This window comes from Elaeis guineensis, chromosome 8, assembly GCF_000442705.2.
Source record: "Elaeis guineensis isolate ETL-2024a chromosome 8, EG11, whole genome shotgun sequence".
NCBI lineage: Eukaryota > Viridiplantae > Streptophyta > Magnoliopsida > Arecales > Arecaceae > Elaeis > Elaeis guineensis.
Window position 1 is genome coordinate 15694221 of NC_026000.2, and position 18960 is coordinate 15713180.

The following is an 18960-nucleotide window of genomic DNA, read 5'->3' on the forward strand; positions in this document are numbered from 1 at the left end:
GTTGGACTCCGTTTTTCGCCGCGAACCTCGCTGTGGGCTCAACGTGGGCTGAATCTCGAGGCGTCAAATCCTAACAGATACGAATGGGTGTCAGAATTGATGAACTCATCTAATGGTACAATATAGATAGATAAATAAATAAATACGAAGTTTCATTTATTTCCAAATGCACTAGTACCGCTCAACATAAATACATTTGTAGTTAATCGTCGAAATGACTTAATAAAAAAATAAAAAAAAAAAACTCAATACCAAACCTTTTCATTTACTATAGTTGAATGTAATATCTAATACAAAACCTCAAGAGTGTAAAGTTCATTTGTTCCTGATCTCATGCAGGAAACAATTACATTAGCAGTCGATCAAAATCCTAATTAGGAAGGCGCAAATCGAACTCAATATAATAATATCTCAATAAGCCTTTATAAGGCCACCACTTGAAAGAAATTAAATAGATCACTTTGCCGACTCCCTCTCCACAGCCCTCTTGAGGAAGCTCCCTTCCTCCACCACCATCTGGACCGGCAGGAACCCGAGCCCGTTCGCCACAGCCAGCATCATCTCCTTCATCTCTGCTCGAAACTCCTCCATATCCACCCTTCCATTGCCGTCATGATCGAACCGAGCAAAGAGGCCACGATAGAGCTGGACGAGCTCATCAGGGCTCATCCTCACCTCATCCACGCCGAAGTGGGTCTCGAGTACTCTAAGGCTCATCAACTCCTTCGCCATCTCTGCATATGAAAGCAGGCCATCACAGTTGGTGTCGAGGCTGGCAAACCGCTCCTCGACCGTCCCGTTGAAGGCCCTCTCATCCTCTACGAAGTCACGAATGGTGGCTCCATCCAATATCTCTACGCTCATCTTTGCTTCTCTTGGTATATCGATCCCACTACACACTCCCAAGCGAAAGAAGAACCCAAGGTGATCAAAAAGAGGTTGGTTAGAACGTGAAAGAAAGCTCTGCTACGAGGAAGAGATGGTGCCTACCTGCTTATATATATATACGACCCGAGGAGCCCTTGCCGCCTGGCCCTGTGGGCCGTGGCCCTGTTGTTTTCCACCGTTTGTTTGAGGGAGTCATAAACGACTAGAAGAAGCCGGAAAGTACGTGACAAGTTCGGATTCAAGGACCAAGGATGAGAGAGACAAGGTAGCCGGTCGAAGGCCCATGGTAAGTTGTTGACTAGGAGTCTGAAACCCCCTGCACGTTTCGTTGACCGAAAGTCAAAATGGGTTGGTCGATGGAATTTAATTTGGAGTAACGAATCTTCCTCCGGATATTCTGGCATGACCTCAGAGCTACAAGCAACCCAGCCTGGGAGTACACCGTTTCTTTCGTTGTTCCGATGGGCTCGCATAATGGCCTGCCTTTGCTGCATGCGGATTTAAGGATTAGTGTTCTCTTGCTTGGTAATTAAGCATGTGTTGATGTCTAAAATTTTAATTAATGGCATCGGTGGCGGTTTTGGCCACCGGCAAAACGTCCGTTATTTTAGAAAAGCTACTCATTTTATCATGGATGTTCTTTTTGTGTAGTGTCACGATTCTTTGTGCGTTACGTCATATTGTTTATATTGTATGGAAGAATATGAATGGTATACAATACATATACACTGGTCCAAAAGAACATACGCAACAGCATACAAGTAACTACAATTATATTCGTTATGATATTTTGTAAACTGATTCATTGTAGTTACCAAAGATTGTTTAGTGTTGATTATGTTCCTCTAGTTTATAAATTATTTTTCGAAATAAAATATCACATACGATACTGATGTGATCTTAAAAGAATAGCTTCCACACTGTACAGCATGCAATGCCATTGTGACAGTTAGTGATGGTCATCGCAATCGTGATGTCGGTACCAGCTGTATCGTAAAAATAGACTCTCTGACGCCTCTTTTGTGAAAGGTACCCTCCTATATATTATTTTTCGAGTAACATTCTCCATCACAAAGGAGATAAAAAAAATGACTTCTAATTTCTCTCTTTACCTTGCCAATACATTCATCCCTCTATAATATCAGGTTCATACAATTTTTAGTAGACAGTTGTCATTATTATTTTATATCTTTTTCAAACTTTTATAATTTAATATCATTTATTATATGATTAATTTTATTTATCTAATTATATTTTTTTGGTTAGGTACTATTTTTGTTTTGTACAATTTTAGCTTCTTAATTATCCTTAAAAAAAACTAATAAGTAGAAAGGCATAAGATGAACTCAATACAAAGATCGCTCATTAAGTTTAATACCCTTATTTTTTTTTAAAAAAAATAAATAATGCTAAGAGGCTGTCGTTATGTGCACATTAATATTTTTCTTACAATTTGGTAAGAGTGGTGTAACTCATGAATTTACTGTTATCCATATTGATGTATATTATAAAATCTAATTTAATCTTTTTCGTGGTCATATATTTGATTTTGTACCATTATATGATAACAGAAAGATTTGAGCACGATGTACGCCAACTACAAGAAGTTGGTCAAATAAAGCAGTAATGGGCTCCATGAACTTTTGTGTGGTATAACGGGTGCTCCATTGCATTTTCCGAATATCATAGACTAAGATGTCTAAAGAGACCCCCTCCATTTGGACAGGCAAGCACTCGACTATTCCCTACTAACCTGTCAAAGGTTAGTGTCAAGTGTCACAAAGTGGTCCTCGACACCTCGACTAACCTGTTAAAGTTCCCCTCATCCTCTACTAATTCATAAATACTTACTCTGACCACGTACGGACGTAACACTCGGGCACATCACTTTTTCTATAAATTATTTTGAGAAGAAAAATATTTTTACACACTCTCAATTGCATCTTTGATTATATATAGATCCCCCATTTCTCATTCTAGTGAGCCTAAGATGAAGTTAAATTACTCATACTTCACCTATTTATCATCGATCCTGGTGCGACTCTATCAAACGAACCTGTGTAAAGTTATTTGCATGAAGTACAGCCGAGCGGACGGGCCTTGATGGACCTGAACAAGCTCATGGGGCTCAACCCCACCTCGTCCACACGGAAGCGGGTCTGGAGCAGCCTTGGTTCAGGCTTATCATCTCACTCGCAATCTCTAATTACAAGAATAGGCATCCGGCCTTTCGAAGAGCTAATAGCAAGCATCGCTGAAGCCATGCACTCATATGAGAGATCCGTTTATTTCGTAACGTGCACTTGATCTCGACGCAAATTCATTCGTTTAGTTCTTCATGGACAAATCCATTTGTTTATCAATTTATCATCCACGATCAGTCAGATACTAGACTCAATAAGCTAACACAAGTCTCAAATATTTCATTCACTAGTTATCTCATGATATGATATCCAGTACACAAAACCTCCAAAAGGAAGTTACATTTGAATCATCGTACTATCTCTTCTGAAAACAAATCCATTAGCTAGCAATTTTATAAGTCTAAACTGATCAATAAGAAAACAATAAGTAGGAAGACCCAAACAAAACCGATCAATATATAGGAAAATAGCTCAATAATTAAGCCTTGGACCCTCTATTCTCCGCAAAACAATAAGATCTCTATGCGGCAAACTTTGTCGACTCCCTCTCCACGGCCTTCTTGAGAAAGCTTCCCTCCTCCACCACCATCTGGACCGGCAAGAAACCGAGCCCGTTGGCCACCGCCAGCATCATCTCCCTCATCTCCGAACGGAACTCCTCCAAATCTATGGTTCCATTGCCGTCGTGATCGAACCGAGCAAAGAGGCCACGATAGAGTCGGACAAGCTCGTCGGTGCTCAGCTTCACCTCGTCCATGCCGAAGTGGGTCTCCACCACCCTGAGGCTCATCAGCTCCCTCGCCATCTCCGCATACGAGAGCCGGCCATCACGGTCGGTGTCGAGGCTTGCAAACCGGTCCTCGACCGACCCGTTGAAGGCACCCTCATCCTCCACGAACTCACGAAGGGTGGCTCCGTCCAATATCTCTACGCTCATCTTCAAACACTCCCCCAACTAAAAGAACACTCGAAGGTAATGAGAAGAATGTGGAGTTAATAAACGTGCTGAAGAGCTTTGATTTTGAGGAATGCATGGCGTCTGGTTGGTTATATATATATTAGTGGAGAGAGACCTTGGGCTTTTGTTAGCCCTGTGGGCGGTGGCATGTTGTTTTTGTACCCTTTGTTTAGGGGGTGGCTTTAATTATGGGAAGGCGCTGAAAAAATTGAACTGGGAGTTATTTCTTTTGAACAAAAGGTGGTAACCGCCCAGAAAAAAAGAGCGTCAAGCATAACGGTGAACGGCCACCGTACGTTAAAATGGGATTCTCTATGATATTTAAAAAATATCGTATGTACATGTTTTAGAGATGTTCATAAAAAAAATAAATGATTATATAATATTTATCTAAATTATTCAAATATTTTTAAAATTTATTTATTTTTATTTTTTAATATTTTAATATATGTATGATTATTCATCTTTTGATCAGTATCTTTGAAGCATATACAGTATTTTGCAGTATTTTTTAGATAGCGTAGAGAATCTATTTTGGCTGCGAAGAACTGTTCTGAAACCAGAGCATTGCGTGGACCAGAAGTCAAGGTTGGTAGCAGGGTCGGTAAGCTTCCGGCATGACCTCGAAGTTGCTAGGCGGTTAAAGGTGTGGATGGCCACTGGAATAAATGTAGGTAGCGGTGGTTTATTTCCGAGGGAAGGCAATCGATCCGGCGGTACAGATGGGTTTGCATGGAAAGTCACGTCTCACGCTTTTTTTTTTTTCTTTTTTTTTTTTTGGTAACACGTCTAACACGTTTGGCGGATGCGTAGACTAGCGTTCCCTTTCTCTTCCTTGGTGATTAAATTTGTGTTGATGTTTAAAACAAACTAAATGATGGTCTAGCAACCATCCGTTAAGCTATATGATCATCGTCAGATAAACATTACAAGGAGGTAAAGGTTTCTAACAAATGGTTTAGATCACCTCATCAATATCCAATAAAAAATATAAAGAGATAGAATTTTTTTTTTTTTGGAGAAAAGGAACGGGGATGATGAAATGCATTCCTAGATAGGACAACTATAATTATCAGAACCCAGTTGTTAGGATCAACGGCTCAAGATCTATTTAATTGGAGTTAATCTAATAGGAAAAAAAATGAATTTTATATCAAACTATTATATTTGATATAAAAAATATAAGAAATAGATAGTAAAAAAATGATGAACCCCATGTTTTTTTCGGATAGAAAAGATAAAATATAGACTATAGAGGATTGATATTTGATAAATTTTTGAATAATAATAATCTATATTTGACAGAAATATCTCTAATAAAGTTGTATATATAATTATTAAATTTAATATTGATATCTTTTCAAATTCATTCAATAAAAAGTTTTTGCAAAAAAATCAAGGATCACTACAAGAAATTTGATTTTTTGCGACGAAATTTTAGCGACGAAATATTTTTCGTCGCAAAAAAGTAGGCTTTTGCAACGAAATTTAAATTTCGTCCTCAAAAATTAGGTATTTGCGATGAAAAAAATTGCGTTGCAAAAAGTTATATATTTTGCAACGAAATTTTTATTTTTGTTGCTAGAAGTCATTTTTAGCGACGAAATTTTTTTTCGTTGCAAAAAATTATTTTTTTTGCGATGAAATATTTTTTTTTCGTAGTTAAAAATTTATTTTTTGCAACAAAAAATAATTTTATCGCCAAAAAATTATATTTTTTACGACGAAATTGATATTTCGTTGCTAAAAAGAAAGACTTTTGCGACCAATTTTATTTATATTTAGCGACGAAACTATTGCGTCGTTAAATTTTATTTTATTAAAAATTTTTTGAATATTTTGCGACAAAAATTTAAATTTCGTTGCAAGAATTGATTTTTAGCGACGAAAGTTTTTTCATCGCAAAAAATTATTTTTTTTGACGACGGAAAAATTTTTCGTTGCTAAATTTTTTTTTTACGACGAAAATAATTACGTCACCAAAAATTGGATTTTATGCGACGAAATATTTGTTTCGTTGCGAGAAACTTGATTTCCCGATCATTTGCGACGAAATTAAATTTTCGTTGCCAAAAATTAATCATTTGCGACGAAAATATTTTTGTTGCAAAAAATATATTTTTTTGCAACAGAATATTTATTTTTAGCAACGAATTTATTTCGTCGCTAAATATTTTTTAATTAAAAATAAAACCTTTGATATTCTGCCCTAATTGAAAAAAACCCTGTTGATTTCTCCCTCCCCGATCTCCTCCGCAGTCAACCAAATTTTCTCTCTCCCCGATCTCCGGCGACAGTCCTCGTTCCCCGGTCGCCGGTCGTCCTTCCCGGTAAGTCCTCTCCCTCCCCGCCACCATCCTCTCTCTCTCTCCCTCCCCACCGCCGTCGAGCCCTCCCTCCCCGCCACCGTCGCCGCTCGAGCCCGCCCCCCGTCGCTGATCGAGCCCACCTCCCAGCGCGCCGGCCATCTCCCTCCCGCCTTGCCACCCTCTCCTCCGCGCACCGAATCCTCCCTCTTCTCTGCCTCCTTCCCTCCGGTTCCCTCCAATCCCTCGAAACCCTAACCCTCCAATCCATAAAACGAAGGTGGCGGCCACCTCTCCTCCCTCCCTTTCCTCCTCCTTCCATACTTTCCTCCTATTCTTCCTCGCCGGCCGCCACCGAAATGACTACCTCCTCCTCGTCTGGGCTACTCCAAGGATAAGGCCCTCGTCGCCTCCAAATCCCTCCTCCACATCACCACCCCCGACAAGCCTGACACCGTCCTCGCCTTCCTCCGCCGCCACGCCGGCCTCTCCCCCCGCCAGCTCCACGCCTTCGTCCGCCGCCGCCCTACTGTCCTCGCCACCAACGTCCCCTCCAATCTCCTCCCCAAGCTCAAGGTCCTCGAGCGCCTCCTACCCTCTCCCGTCCCCCGCCGCCGCCTATCGCTTCGGCCTCCCGTCCCCCGCCGCCGCCTACCGCTTCGACCTCCCGTCCCCCGCCGCCGCAGCGTCTGCAAGGCAGTCGCCGCTGGTCGACCCATCCATCCCCTGTCTCTCTCCCTCATTTTCTTTCTCAGTCTGGTTTGTTTGTTTTCGTAGGGCCGCCGCCGCCGCCGCGTCGCCGCCGGGCCGCCACCGCTCGCCGCCGTCGGGCCGCCACCGCCGGTTGCCGTCATTGTCACCATCACTGCTCACGGAAGAGTTGAAGGTGAAACCATTTTTTTAATTTATATATTTTTTTAATTTTTTTTAATAAATTTTAGTCATTAAAAATAATTATTTATTATTTTAGTAATTAGATATAATGTTAGATATAATTATTTATTTGATATAATTAATTTTAATCATGATTTAAAAATATTTTAAAAATAATTTTTTTTAATAATAATATATTAATTGTAGCATAACAAATTTATAAGCCTTAGAATTTCCGTTCGAGGATAGTGTGCATAAACTAATATTTTTTTTATGAAAAAAATATTGATGTTTTACGCACTATTCTCGAATTGTCCTCGTGGACAGTTTGGGCATGTGAATGAATTTAATATTGCAACACATGTGCTTCTATATCGCAGAGTTTTGTCGGTATTTTCGATCATGTTCTCTGGATACATAGCACAATTTTAATACTTGTGTATCTGGAGAACTGCGTCGAAATGCTGTCGAAATTTTTTTGGTATACAAGACATGTATTGCAATATTAAATTCTTACGTTCCTGAATGGAATAGGACCATCACCCTATAGGTAGGAGATATAAGGCGTTAGTCAACTATTATTACATAAAATTGATTGTATAGTTTGCATCATAAATATGTAGGTATGGATCGTGGTTGGATGTCTTTGCGTGATAAGTTCTGTCCCGAGTATATTACGGGTGTGACGACTTTTATGAATGTGGCGTCCAATCATACTAGAGAAGATGGGAAAGCTCGTTATCCATGTCGTCGATGTAGGAATTTATTTTGGTGTACCTTATCGGACATTTAGAATCATTTATACGAACACGGTATAGATGTGACTTACAAGAGATGGACTTGTCATGGTGAAGATTTGCCGACTAGCTCGAACATGTTGTCCAGGAGTCCCATAAATCCGTCGTCAGTCGATGGATCATGCAGTCGTGAAAGACAAACACTTGGTGAAGAAGATAGAGAAATTTTAGAGGATCTTCATCCGAAATTATTTGAAGTAAATGTAGAAGCGAGAGCAGAACATCAGCATTCCATTCCAAGATAAGAAGCTGAAGAGGACAGTAATATATCTATAAATGATAGATTCGAGCGTCTATTAAGAGATGCACAAAGTGATGTTTATCCTGGTTGTAAGAAGTACTCTCTGTTGTCCACCGTAATAAAGTTATTACACATGAAGACACTTAGTAAGTGGTCAAACAACTCGTTTAATTGGTTGCTCAAATTTTTGAAGGACTTACTGCCAGAGGAAGAGTAACTTCCGTCAAGTCATTATGAAGCCAAAAAATTATTGAAATGACTCGGTTTGGGAGTCGATGACTTGGGCCTACGCTGTGAAAAGATACATGCATGTCCGAATGATTGTGTTCTATTTCGGAAGGATAAACAAGATCTACAAGCATGTCCAATTTGTCATTCAAGCAGATGGAAAGAAAGTCGTGGTAAGGATAAGAAGAAAAAGAAAATACCATGCAAGATTCTGCGGTACTTTCCGATTACACCACGATTGCGTCGATTGTTCATGTCGAGGCATTCTGCTTGTGACATGCGGTGGCATAAGGAGGTAAATAATATGGACGATGATGTCATGAGACATCCATCAGATGGAGATGCATGGAAACATTTTGATCGTGAACATCCATGGTTTGCAGCTGATTCACGAAATGTCAGGCTAGGGTTGGCAACAGACGGATTTAATCCATATGGTAATCTTAGTACTGCTTATAGTATGTGGCCTGTTATGGTATTTCCTTATAATTTACCACCATGGAAGTGCATGAAATCACCTTTTAATCTATTGACCTTGTTGATCCCGGGTCCCCGTGCCCCTGGAAGAGACATAGACATATTTTTAGAGCCATTGATCGAAGAGTTACAATATTTGTGGGAAGAAGGATGCGAAACATATGATCATGTTGTAGGAGGCATCTTTCGTATGCATGCAGCATTGCTTTGGACAGTTAACGATTTTCCTGCATATGGCGATATTTCTGGATGGTGTACAAAAGGGTATAAAGCATGCCCAACTTGTAACGATGATATTACATCGGACCGTATTCGTGGAAAGATTTATTTTACCGGCCATCGACGTTTCTTGCCAGATGATCATAGATGGAGGAGAAGTCTTAAGTTCAATGGCAAGCATGAACGACGTGCGCAGCCAAGATTCTGGTCTACGGACAATATTTTAAATCAGTTACCAAACCCACAAGATGTCATATTTGGTAAGGGTCTGGCCAGCCAAGTAGGGGTGCGAACAAGTATCGGAAATTAGAGAAAAAAGAGCAAGTTGTTTGATCTTCCATATTGGAAAATACTTCTTCTTCGACATAATCTTGACGTCATGCATATTGAAAAGAATATATTTGATAATGTATTTTATACCATTCTCAATATCGAAGGAAGAACGAAGGATACCGTGAAGGCTCGTCTTGACTTAGAGGATATGCGGATTAGAAAGGAATTACATTTGATTCGACGAGGGGATAGGCTGGTGAAGCCATTGGCATGTTATACACTGAATCGAAGAGAGAGAAATCAATTTCTTTCATATTTGAGATCAGTGAGGTTTCCTGATGGATACGCCTCAAACTTGAAACGGTGCATCAAGTCGAAAGATGGAAAGATCGTCGAGATGAAAAGTCATGATTGTCATGTACTTCTACAGCATGTGCTCCCAGTTGGTTTGCGCGGATTATTGCCGGATAATGTGTGTGATGCGTTACTTGATCTGGGAACTTATTTTCGAGACTTATGTGCGAAGACATTGAGACGAAGTCAGATCGACATATTGGAGAAGAAAATTATCATTACTCTCTGTAAGCTCGAGATGATATTCCCTCCCGCCTTCTTTGATATCATGGTGCATCTTTCTGTTCATCTTCCACATGAGGCTAGATTGGGTGGGCCAGTACATACAAGATGGATGTATCCAATTGAAAGGTAATTGCATGATATTGTAATATTTATTATTCATTATTATATTCTTATTATATGTGATATCAATTGATAATTTATTGAATAGGGAGATGCGTGAATACAAGAGTGCCGTCACTAACAAAGCACGGCCTGAAGGTTCAATAGCAGAGGCACATGTTATGAATGAATGTCTGACGTTCTGCTCTATGTACCTTCGACGAGTGGAGACCAAATTTACAAGGCCACAATGGAATATTGATGTTGACGAGATTCTGACCGATGGATTGTCCGTGTTCTCCAATGTTGCCCGACCATATGGTAAAAAATATTTTCGAATGTTGACACCACAAGAAACGGATGACATGCATTGGTATGTGCTAAACAATTGCGAGGAGGTAGAAACCTACATGATGTGAGTATATACATTTAATTTTTATTTGTTGATATATCAATGAATGTACGTGGACTCTAAATTAAAATATACATGATATTACTGTATCACTTCAGAGAACACGAAAATGAGCTCAGAAGAAGTAATCCTACATTAGCAGCGGCACGACATAGGAATCAATTCGCATCATGGTTTGACGAACGGGTAAGTTATGTTCATGTTCATCCATGATTAAAAGCTTGTTTATATAATATTTATTTTGTCAAATTTAACCTGCTTATTGTTCTTTTAATTGTAGATAGCTCAGCTACGTATAGACAATCCTAACTGTATCAGTAATGACTTAGCTGCACTTGCACGAAAACCTGACAGACGTGTATCAGTATATTCAGCATGTATAGTCAATGGTGTGCGATTCTTAACGAAAGATCGCGATCGTGATCGAACCACACAGAATTGTGGAATAAGCGTGGAGGGCAAGCACAAGGGTGAAATAATAGATTTTTTTGGTGTTCTGCATGAGGTTATAGAGTTGAGATATAGTGGTCTTCGACGGATTGTGTTATTCAAGTGTCGATGGTATGACTTAGGACGACACAGGCCAATTGTTATAGATCCTCAACTCGTCAGTGTCCACACTGGTCATGTATGGTATGAAAGTGATCCTTATATTTTTGCAAAGCAAGCAAGACTAGTGTGGTATATTGATGATAACAAAATGAAAGAGCCTTGGCGAGTTGCAATAAGGGCTCAGCATAGGCATTTGTTTGATCCTGCACTTTTCACATGCCCGAACGATGAACATCTTGAGAATGAAGTCTGTGCAATTATTGAAAACGAAGCATATCAAATGCAAGCACCAGATAACATATTAGTGCCAGATGATACGATTGACATAGGACAATTGCAAAAAGACGACTATGAACCTGAGGATGTTTCTGTTGTTGGATCGTCGATAAGGGCACGGACACGAGCACGATCCAATAATGACTTCATTAACGACGATGATGATAGCACTTCAGGGTCGAAGTCTTCTATGACTCCCGTCGAAGATGACTATATGGACACGAGTTCAGAATCTGAGAACAATAATTAATATGAATAAGTAATTCAATTTATTTTTTTTTTGTTATATCATGTAATACTTGAGTTTTTTTGATTACTTATTGATTTAAATTATTTTAATCATTGCAGCATCATGACTGGTCCTGGACGTAGACATTCATGGGGTAGGCAGCAGGCTCCGCTTGATGATACACATCCTCACTTTAGCATTTTGCATGATGAGTCAGAGGATTTAGATGAGACTCAGTTGCCCGAGTCCACAGAGCAGACTAGTGCTCAGCCAGAGCTTGCCCAGCCGGAGGCCATGGTACCGCAGCATCATCCCCTTACAGGTACATCTCTATCAATTTATAAACCATATATATTTTTTTGTTATATGCATTTAGTGATACATGATATATGTTCATTTCACCAATTTTTACATGTAGGAACACAGCATCGACGTGCAGTGCGTGGTCCTAGTAGGGGTCTTGTTTTGGAAAAATATGTGCATACACACAATGAAAAACCGAAGGTACATATATTTCGAGATCATCTGGTTGGCACAGAGGCTAGTATCGTCGCAAATGAGATCAGTTTGTATATGTGGAATCATTTTCCGTGGGCTGCTGAAAGTTTCAAGCATGTAGCTCCTCGATACCGTGATGCTCTAGTCTCTCACATCAAGGTAAGAATTAAATTTGGATGTCTTGCATATCATTACATGATCCATATTATTTTTGGTTATATAAATAAATTTTTTATTATATGAATAATTTCATGTATTTGCTTTTTGGTATGATTACTGTGTAGGATAATATTGACTTCGAGGATTGCACTGACGAAGAAGTGACGGCATGTATTCTCAAAATGGCTGCAAATAGATACAGAGATCGACGATGTAGGCTTCATAAATACTGCAATGAGCTGCAGGCGAAGGGGATTGATCCTGTGACCCAGCCATACAGAAATTGGGCTGGGTCTAGTGACGATTGGCGGTGGTTATGTGAGCATTTTGGAAGTGAGGCATTTCAGGTATGTCTAGTGTTCCAAGTTTTTTTAATTATGTTATGTCCTTTATTGGTTATAATTGTATGTATTTTGTAGCGACGATTGAAGGCGAATAAAGTGAATAGGAGCAAGATTGATTCTATTCACACGCAAGGAAGTGCCTCTTTTGCACAGGGAATGAAGAGGATGGTACGTAACTACATTTGCAATCATACTTTATAATTTTTTTTTAAATATTTATATTATTTTGATATCTTTTTTTTCTTTTTTTTTGTTTGAACAGGGACTATCCGGAGTCGACGCCTATGCTAAATTCTATCAAAACAAGAGTGGCGAGTTCGTGACCGAGGAGGCGAGGCAGCGTCATGTAAGTATCATTACTCTACATTTTGAATACTTTTAAAGAGTTTGAAAAAAATTTATGATTTTATTTGGTTTATTGTGAAGGAAAAAATGTTAGAATTGAGAGAGCAGGCGACGAGGGAGGTGGGATCTGACGGTGATACTGGATCGCAGCAGGTTTGTTTGATGACAGATGATATGATTTTGGATACCGTCCTCGGGCGGCAGCTAGGATCTGGTCATAGCATGCGGTCCAAAAAATCACGCAGTTCGTCATCCGGCCGGTCTGATGATGCATCGGTGCCAGAGGCAGTTAGGACATCCATGAGCATGATGCAAGATCAGATTAGTTACTGGATGAAATATAGTCAGACGCTCAGATTAGTTACTGGATGCATTTGTACTTATTTTAAATTTAAAATGGTGTATGGACTTATATTTTTGTATATGACAAAGATGGTTATGAAACTTTTTGATACTTGAAATTGGTCTTTTGACTTAGAATATTTTTATTGTGTTAACATACTGTTTATTTAAAATATGTTTGATCAAATAATTTGTATTTGAGCAGATTTTTTTGGAAAATAAATAAAAATTTTATTTTTTATCCAAAATTTATTTTAGCGACGAAATATTAATTTCGTCGTAAAAAAATTTGTGAACCCAAAAAAGTAAAACTTTTATTATTCATTGCGACGAAATTTTTTATTTCGTTGCTATTTTTGCGACGAAAAAATAGTTTCGTCGCTAAAAATTATAACTTTTTGCGACAAAATTTTTATTTCGTCGCAATTATGGCGGCGAATATTTTTATTTCGTCGCCCTTCTAGCGACGAAATTATTATTTCGTCGCCATTTTAGCAACGAAATTTTTTTTTCGTCGCAATTATAGCAACGAACATTTTTTTCGTCGCAATTATTACGACGAAATTATTTCGTTGCTATTTTTGCGACGAAAAATAGTTTCGTCGCTAAAAATTTTACCTTTTTGCGATGAAATTTTTATTTCATCGCAATTATGGCGACGCATTTTTTATTTCGTCGCAATTATGGCGACGAATTTTTTTATTTCGTCACCCTTCTAGCGACGAAATTTTTATTTCGTTGCTATTATAGCGATGAAAATTTTTTTCGTCGCAATTATAGCAACGAACATTTTTTTCGTCGTAATTATTGCGACGAAATTTTTGCGACAATTTTTTTTGCGATGAAATCCGTCGCTAAGTTTTACGATGAATTTCATTTTCATCGTAAAAAATAAGAAAAAAAATTTTTTTAATCAAAATATTTAGCGACGAAATTTTTTTTCGTTGCAATTTTAGCGACGAAAATTTAAGCTCTTGCGACAAAATATTTTCGTCGCTAATACAGCACATAATTTCGTCGTCTGGGTTTACAATTTTTTGCGACGAAATAAAATATTTTCGTCGCTAAGGTCTTTTGCTACGACGCTTTCTCTACAAATTTTTAGCGGCGATATATTTCGTCACAAATACGTTTAGCGACGAAAATAAGATTTTTAGCGACGAAAAAATTTCGTCGCAAAAAATCAAATTTCTTGTAGTGGATGTATTTGATTAGCCATTAATTTTTTTTTTAATTTTTAAAAAATAAAAATCAAAAAATAATATTTGGTAACATCAGAAAAAGTAAAAAGTAAAAATTAAAATAATTAAAATAATTACTTTATATGCAAAGTAAAATTTTTTTATTTTTCAAAACTTACTTTTTTACTTTTTTTTGCTTTCGCACGTCTAAAATACTGAACCAAAAAGTAAAGAATCCGAACCATTTTCCCTCGTCGAGCTCTTCACCTCCCGACCCCCTTCTCCGGTTCTCCCTCCCTTCTCGAACCCTTCTCCCTCATCGAGTTCTTCACCTGCGGTTTTCAAATTTTTTTTTATTACTTTATAGCAATGTAGTTATCAAACATATTTTTTACTTTTTTATTTTTACTCAATAGCAAAAATCAAAAAAAAATAAAAAATATTTTTTAAAAATAAAAAATTAATAATCAAAAAGTGTAACCAAACGCACCCCAAGATCCACATAACATTATGCAAAAGGTTATATAATTATAGTTATTATATAAAAATTGGTCGAAAATGATAATACTATCTTGATATTAAAATAATTATTTTATATTGAATGATATATTTATAAATTTTATCTTATTCCTATTATCTATATAGGATTACCTCTAACAAAATGTAGTACTTTTTTTTTCAATATCATTTTTCGAAATAATTTTTTCATCAATCAAATATAATAAAAATTATTTTTTTATAATTATTTTTTTGATTAATGATTCTCTAGTCCACCCCAACCAAACGTCCTCTTGGGGTAAAAGAAAATTAATTTAAATTAAAATATTTATTTGATAAATTGGATAAATTAGGGTATTCAAATATAGATACATCCGTGGAATCAGCAAACAAAAATAAAATAGTTTTAGATGCTGTTTAGAATAAGTATTTATCCTATGATGGTAATGATAAGACTTGTTGGTACGTCTCGGTGGTTCGGATGCGAATGCTTCCTGCAGCCTAAGGTTGGTTGAGTCATGTGAAATTCAAACGAAACTGGTGGGCTTCAAGAAAGTTAAACGTATTTGGCCTTTCTAAAGGACCTAGAAGGCTCCAAATTAATATTCGTTGGTCTGTCTGCAACAACTTTGTCTCTCACAACAACCTTGGAAGTAGTCATCTTTCTGGGTCGGATCTGAATTTTTTAAATTTAGATCCGATTCGATTCATAAAAATTTTTAGATTAATTTGAATCTCAAGATACATGACTCGACCCGATCCGATCCGAACCAGATCCAAATATAAGATCCAAACTCAGTTAGAATGGCTCACCCAAATAAAAATTTGGATCTGGACCAAAAAAATGACTCACCCAAATTTTTTCTTAAATCTCTTACTAAAATCTTTAATACTGTCACACTGCCATAAGATCATTAATGCACTGCACAAAAAATGCCATTCTTACAGCTAACCTCGGAACTTCTCTAAAAGTCCTTCCACAAATATAAAGTAAACTGGGGACATACCAATAGTTGTTCATAATTAAAATATCCAATTACTTGTTTACTGTTGTACATTACTATTGCCTTAGGGATGGTATACAATATCCACTATCAATGCGTGAAGTGAGAAGACGTGGGATGACGTGACCACTAATTTTACTTTATGTAGATTTTTAAATCCATGACCCGATCCGACCCGAATTAGATCCGAATCGGACCCGCATTTCATGGATTGGGATCGGATTATATATGGACCCGATCCGACTCGAATGATCCAATGGGTCAATAAATTCGGCTATGGGCCCGACCCGACCCGATCCGATTTTTTATTGGGATGGGTATGGATCCAATATCAAGACCCGATCAAAAAATCGGATCAAGTTGGGATCACTCAAAACCCAATTCGACCCGACCCATTTGCAGGCCTAGTTGTAACTAACATATCCCGTCCAATATTTAGAAATTCTTTTTTTTTTTTTTGATAGAGCAGTAACCATGGTATATTCATGAAATTCTAGCTTTTTTTTTCTTTTTGATAGGGCAGTAACCATGGTACATTCATATAATTCTGATATAAATGCAATCAAAAATATCACAAAAAATAAAATATCATGAAAGTCATGTAACATGGAGGTCATATCAATCCAAATTATATTCCTGGAGTCCTTCATGATGAAGGAAATAACCTAATCTGCTACGATATTGGCTTCCCTATAGACATGCCTGACATATGATGAAAGCCCCACACAACAATATAGTAATATCCCTCACAAGCAGGGGACCAACATCCTCCCTATCCTGTGTCTAGATTCACCTGACTACTATGGCTGAGTCACTCTTAATAATGAGCCACTCTGCCCATAGCTAGTGCTAACCTCGTATAGACAATACTAGCCCGAGCGGCCTGCAACTCCACTCTCAAGACTATAGTGTCCACTAGATGGCTCCCACTTGCCACCAATGGTCGCGAGTCCAGATCCTGAATCATGAAGTCCGCTCCTTCGTTCGTGCCAAATATACTACCATCGAAATTGATCTTGACAAAGATCGAGGGTGAAGACTCCCAAGAGATAAATACTCTACAAGTTACTCAATGAGTCCAATGAGAGTCTCAGAAGTCTGCCATCCTCAAGATTGAATCAGGTAATGATGATCGAAAAAACTCTATTGCTTGGACCAGGGCTCTCTCCACAACAACAGCCACTGGTGATCATTCAACTCGAACACCGTATTGTTCTTAGATAACCAGATGTGATATGCAACATAGGCCACACGGATCCCATCAAATCTGGCCGAATTGAAGGCTGAACTCAGCCGGAGAAACTCCATAAAGGACTAAGTTGGGGTTCTTGTTAGAACATCAATCACAAGTGGGCCTGTCCACCATTAGATCTAGACAGATCTCAGGCACTAGAATAGCACATGCCCCATAGGCTCCTCCTCCACCTCACAGCAAGGTCAAGTGGGAGGGAGGTCCAGGCCCTGTCTCTCAAAACCGCTCTCGAAGGGAGATGGCCCCAAGCCACCTTTCAGATGAACAGGCGAACTTTCAGGTGAATGGCCATCTTTCAGATCCAAGCACCATCAATACACCAAACAGGCCCTCTCAGAAATATGTCATACAATTTTTTAATCACAGCCCTTGGTCTGCAGGAGGATCTCCTTTGGTAAAACTTGATTTGAATCATAGTTCAGATCCAAGTCGGTTCGGTGAGGGAGATTGCAAAAGTCACCAAATGGGTCCGGTTCATCTTTTCTTGATCTTTGTTCTATAAACAAAAGGCATGAGAGGACGTTGCAGATGTTTGGGACGGATGCAACTTCTTGAAACACTAGACAACCACAAAATATTCGGGCTAGGATGGATAGAGATTGCGGTCAAGAGCATCTTATCCACCAAGTCAGCCCAAAAAACCTAAGCCACCACCTTGGGGCTCTAGCCCCCACCCCCAAGCCAAAATTTACAGTAGATCCTTATAGATTCTCCTATCTTAGTATTGATGAAGATCGGCCACGTGCTCAGGAGGAGGTCAGTCAGCTAGGAATCATGATGGAAGCTCACTGTGCAGCCATCGTCCAGCACCCATCTGGTCTGAGTCCCCACCACAAAGGCATAGGAGGAGATCCCCTTCCACATAAATTAAGGAGCTGGTCTTCCTCGCCTGGATGTCATCATCAAAAGTCCATGGGCCATACTTAGCAACCATCAGCATACTCCAAGGGCTCTTCAGACACACCAATAATCTGGTAGCATATCTCACCAAAAGGCCTCCCATCTCACCATCAAGAACTGAATGACAAAGCTGCCCTTGTCAAATGGCTGATAGAACATCTCTCAAGCTAAGAGATGCACTCCCTACCACCCTAGTGATAACCTTAGAGGAATTGTCGGAACTGTTGCTCCAGCTTCACTAGACAAGACTTCGATATGATGGTACAGGACAGTAAGTAAACGGGCATAGAGTAGAGGACTGACTTGACTAATGTCACCCCACCCATCATGGAAAGATCTCTACCTACCATCTCTAAATATAGATCTTGAAACACTTGCACTATCCCTGAACACTCTACCCTTCTTAGCCTTTGCCCTGAAATCAGAACACCCAAGTACTTCAGACTCCATTTTGCTTCACAATACCCAACCTCCCTTGATTAGGTTTCTGAGCCGAGACTTAGTCTTCGGGCTGAAGTAGATCATTGACTTATGGAGGTTCACCCGCTAGCCCGAGGCTTGACAGTACTCCTCGAGGATCTTTGCAAAGGCCTCTGCATTCTGGATTGATGCCCAATCTACCAAAAGACTGTCATTTACAAACAATAAGTGAGAGATCAGATGGGCTCCATGGGCTGGCAGATAAGGGTCCAATGCCGAACCCAACGCCGCAGCCCTCAGGCTCGAGAAGGAACATTGGCACAATAAATAAAGAGAAAGGGTGACAAACAACAACCTTAGCAGAGGCTGATAGTGGAATGAAAGTAGTCGGACAGTATATCATTGATGAGGATGGAGAACATCAAACCTCGAACACATGCCATGATCGATCGAATCAATTGCCCAT

At 39.0% G+C, this 18960-nt stretch overlaps 3 protein-coding genes across 3 annotated transcripts; 1 reads left to right on the plus strand and 2 right to left on the minus strand.

Annotated features, from left to right (window-relative positions):
• Nucleotides 1-245: 245 nt before the first annotated feature.
• On the minus strand, nucleotides 246-982 carry LOC105050258 (uncharacterized). The gene has a single exon (XM_010930211.4). It carries the CDS (start codon nucleotides 862-864, stop codon nucleotides 457-459), a length of 408 nt encoding a protein of 135 aa, XP_010928513.2. The 5' UTR covers nucleotides 865-982; the 3' UTR covers nucleotides 246-456.
• A 2318-nt stretch (nucleotides 983-3300) lies between these two features.
• Nucleotides 3301-4065, minus strand: LOC140859731 (uncharacterized). Its single transcript, XM_073262133.1, has one exon. It carries the CDS (start codon nucleotides 3967-3969, stop codon nucleotides 3553-3555), a length of 417 nt encoding a protein of 138 aa, XP_073118234.1. The 5' UTR covers nucleotides 3970-4065; the 3' UTR covers nucleotides 3301-3552.
• Nucleotides 4066-12653: 8588 nt separating this feature from the next.
• LOC140851165 (uncharacterized) lies at nucleotides 12654-16448 on the plus strand. Its single transcript, XM_073242745.1, has 4 exons — nucleotides 12654-12720; nucleotides 12815-12898; nucleotides 12979-13273; nucleotides 16441-16448. Exons 1-4 carry the CDS (start codon nucleotides 12709-12711, stop codon nucleotides 16446-16448), a joined length of 399 nt encoding a protein of 132 aa, XP_073098846.1. The 5' UTR covers nucleotides 12654-12708.
• Nucleotides 16449-18960: the final 2512 nt, after the last annotated feature.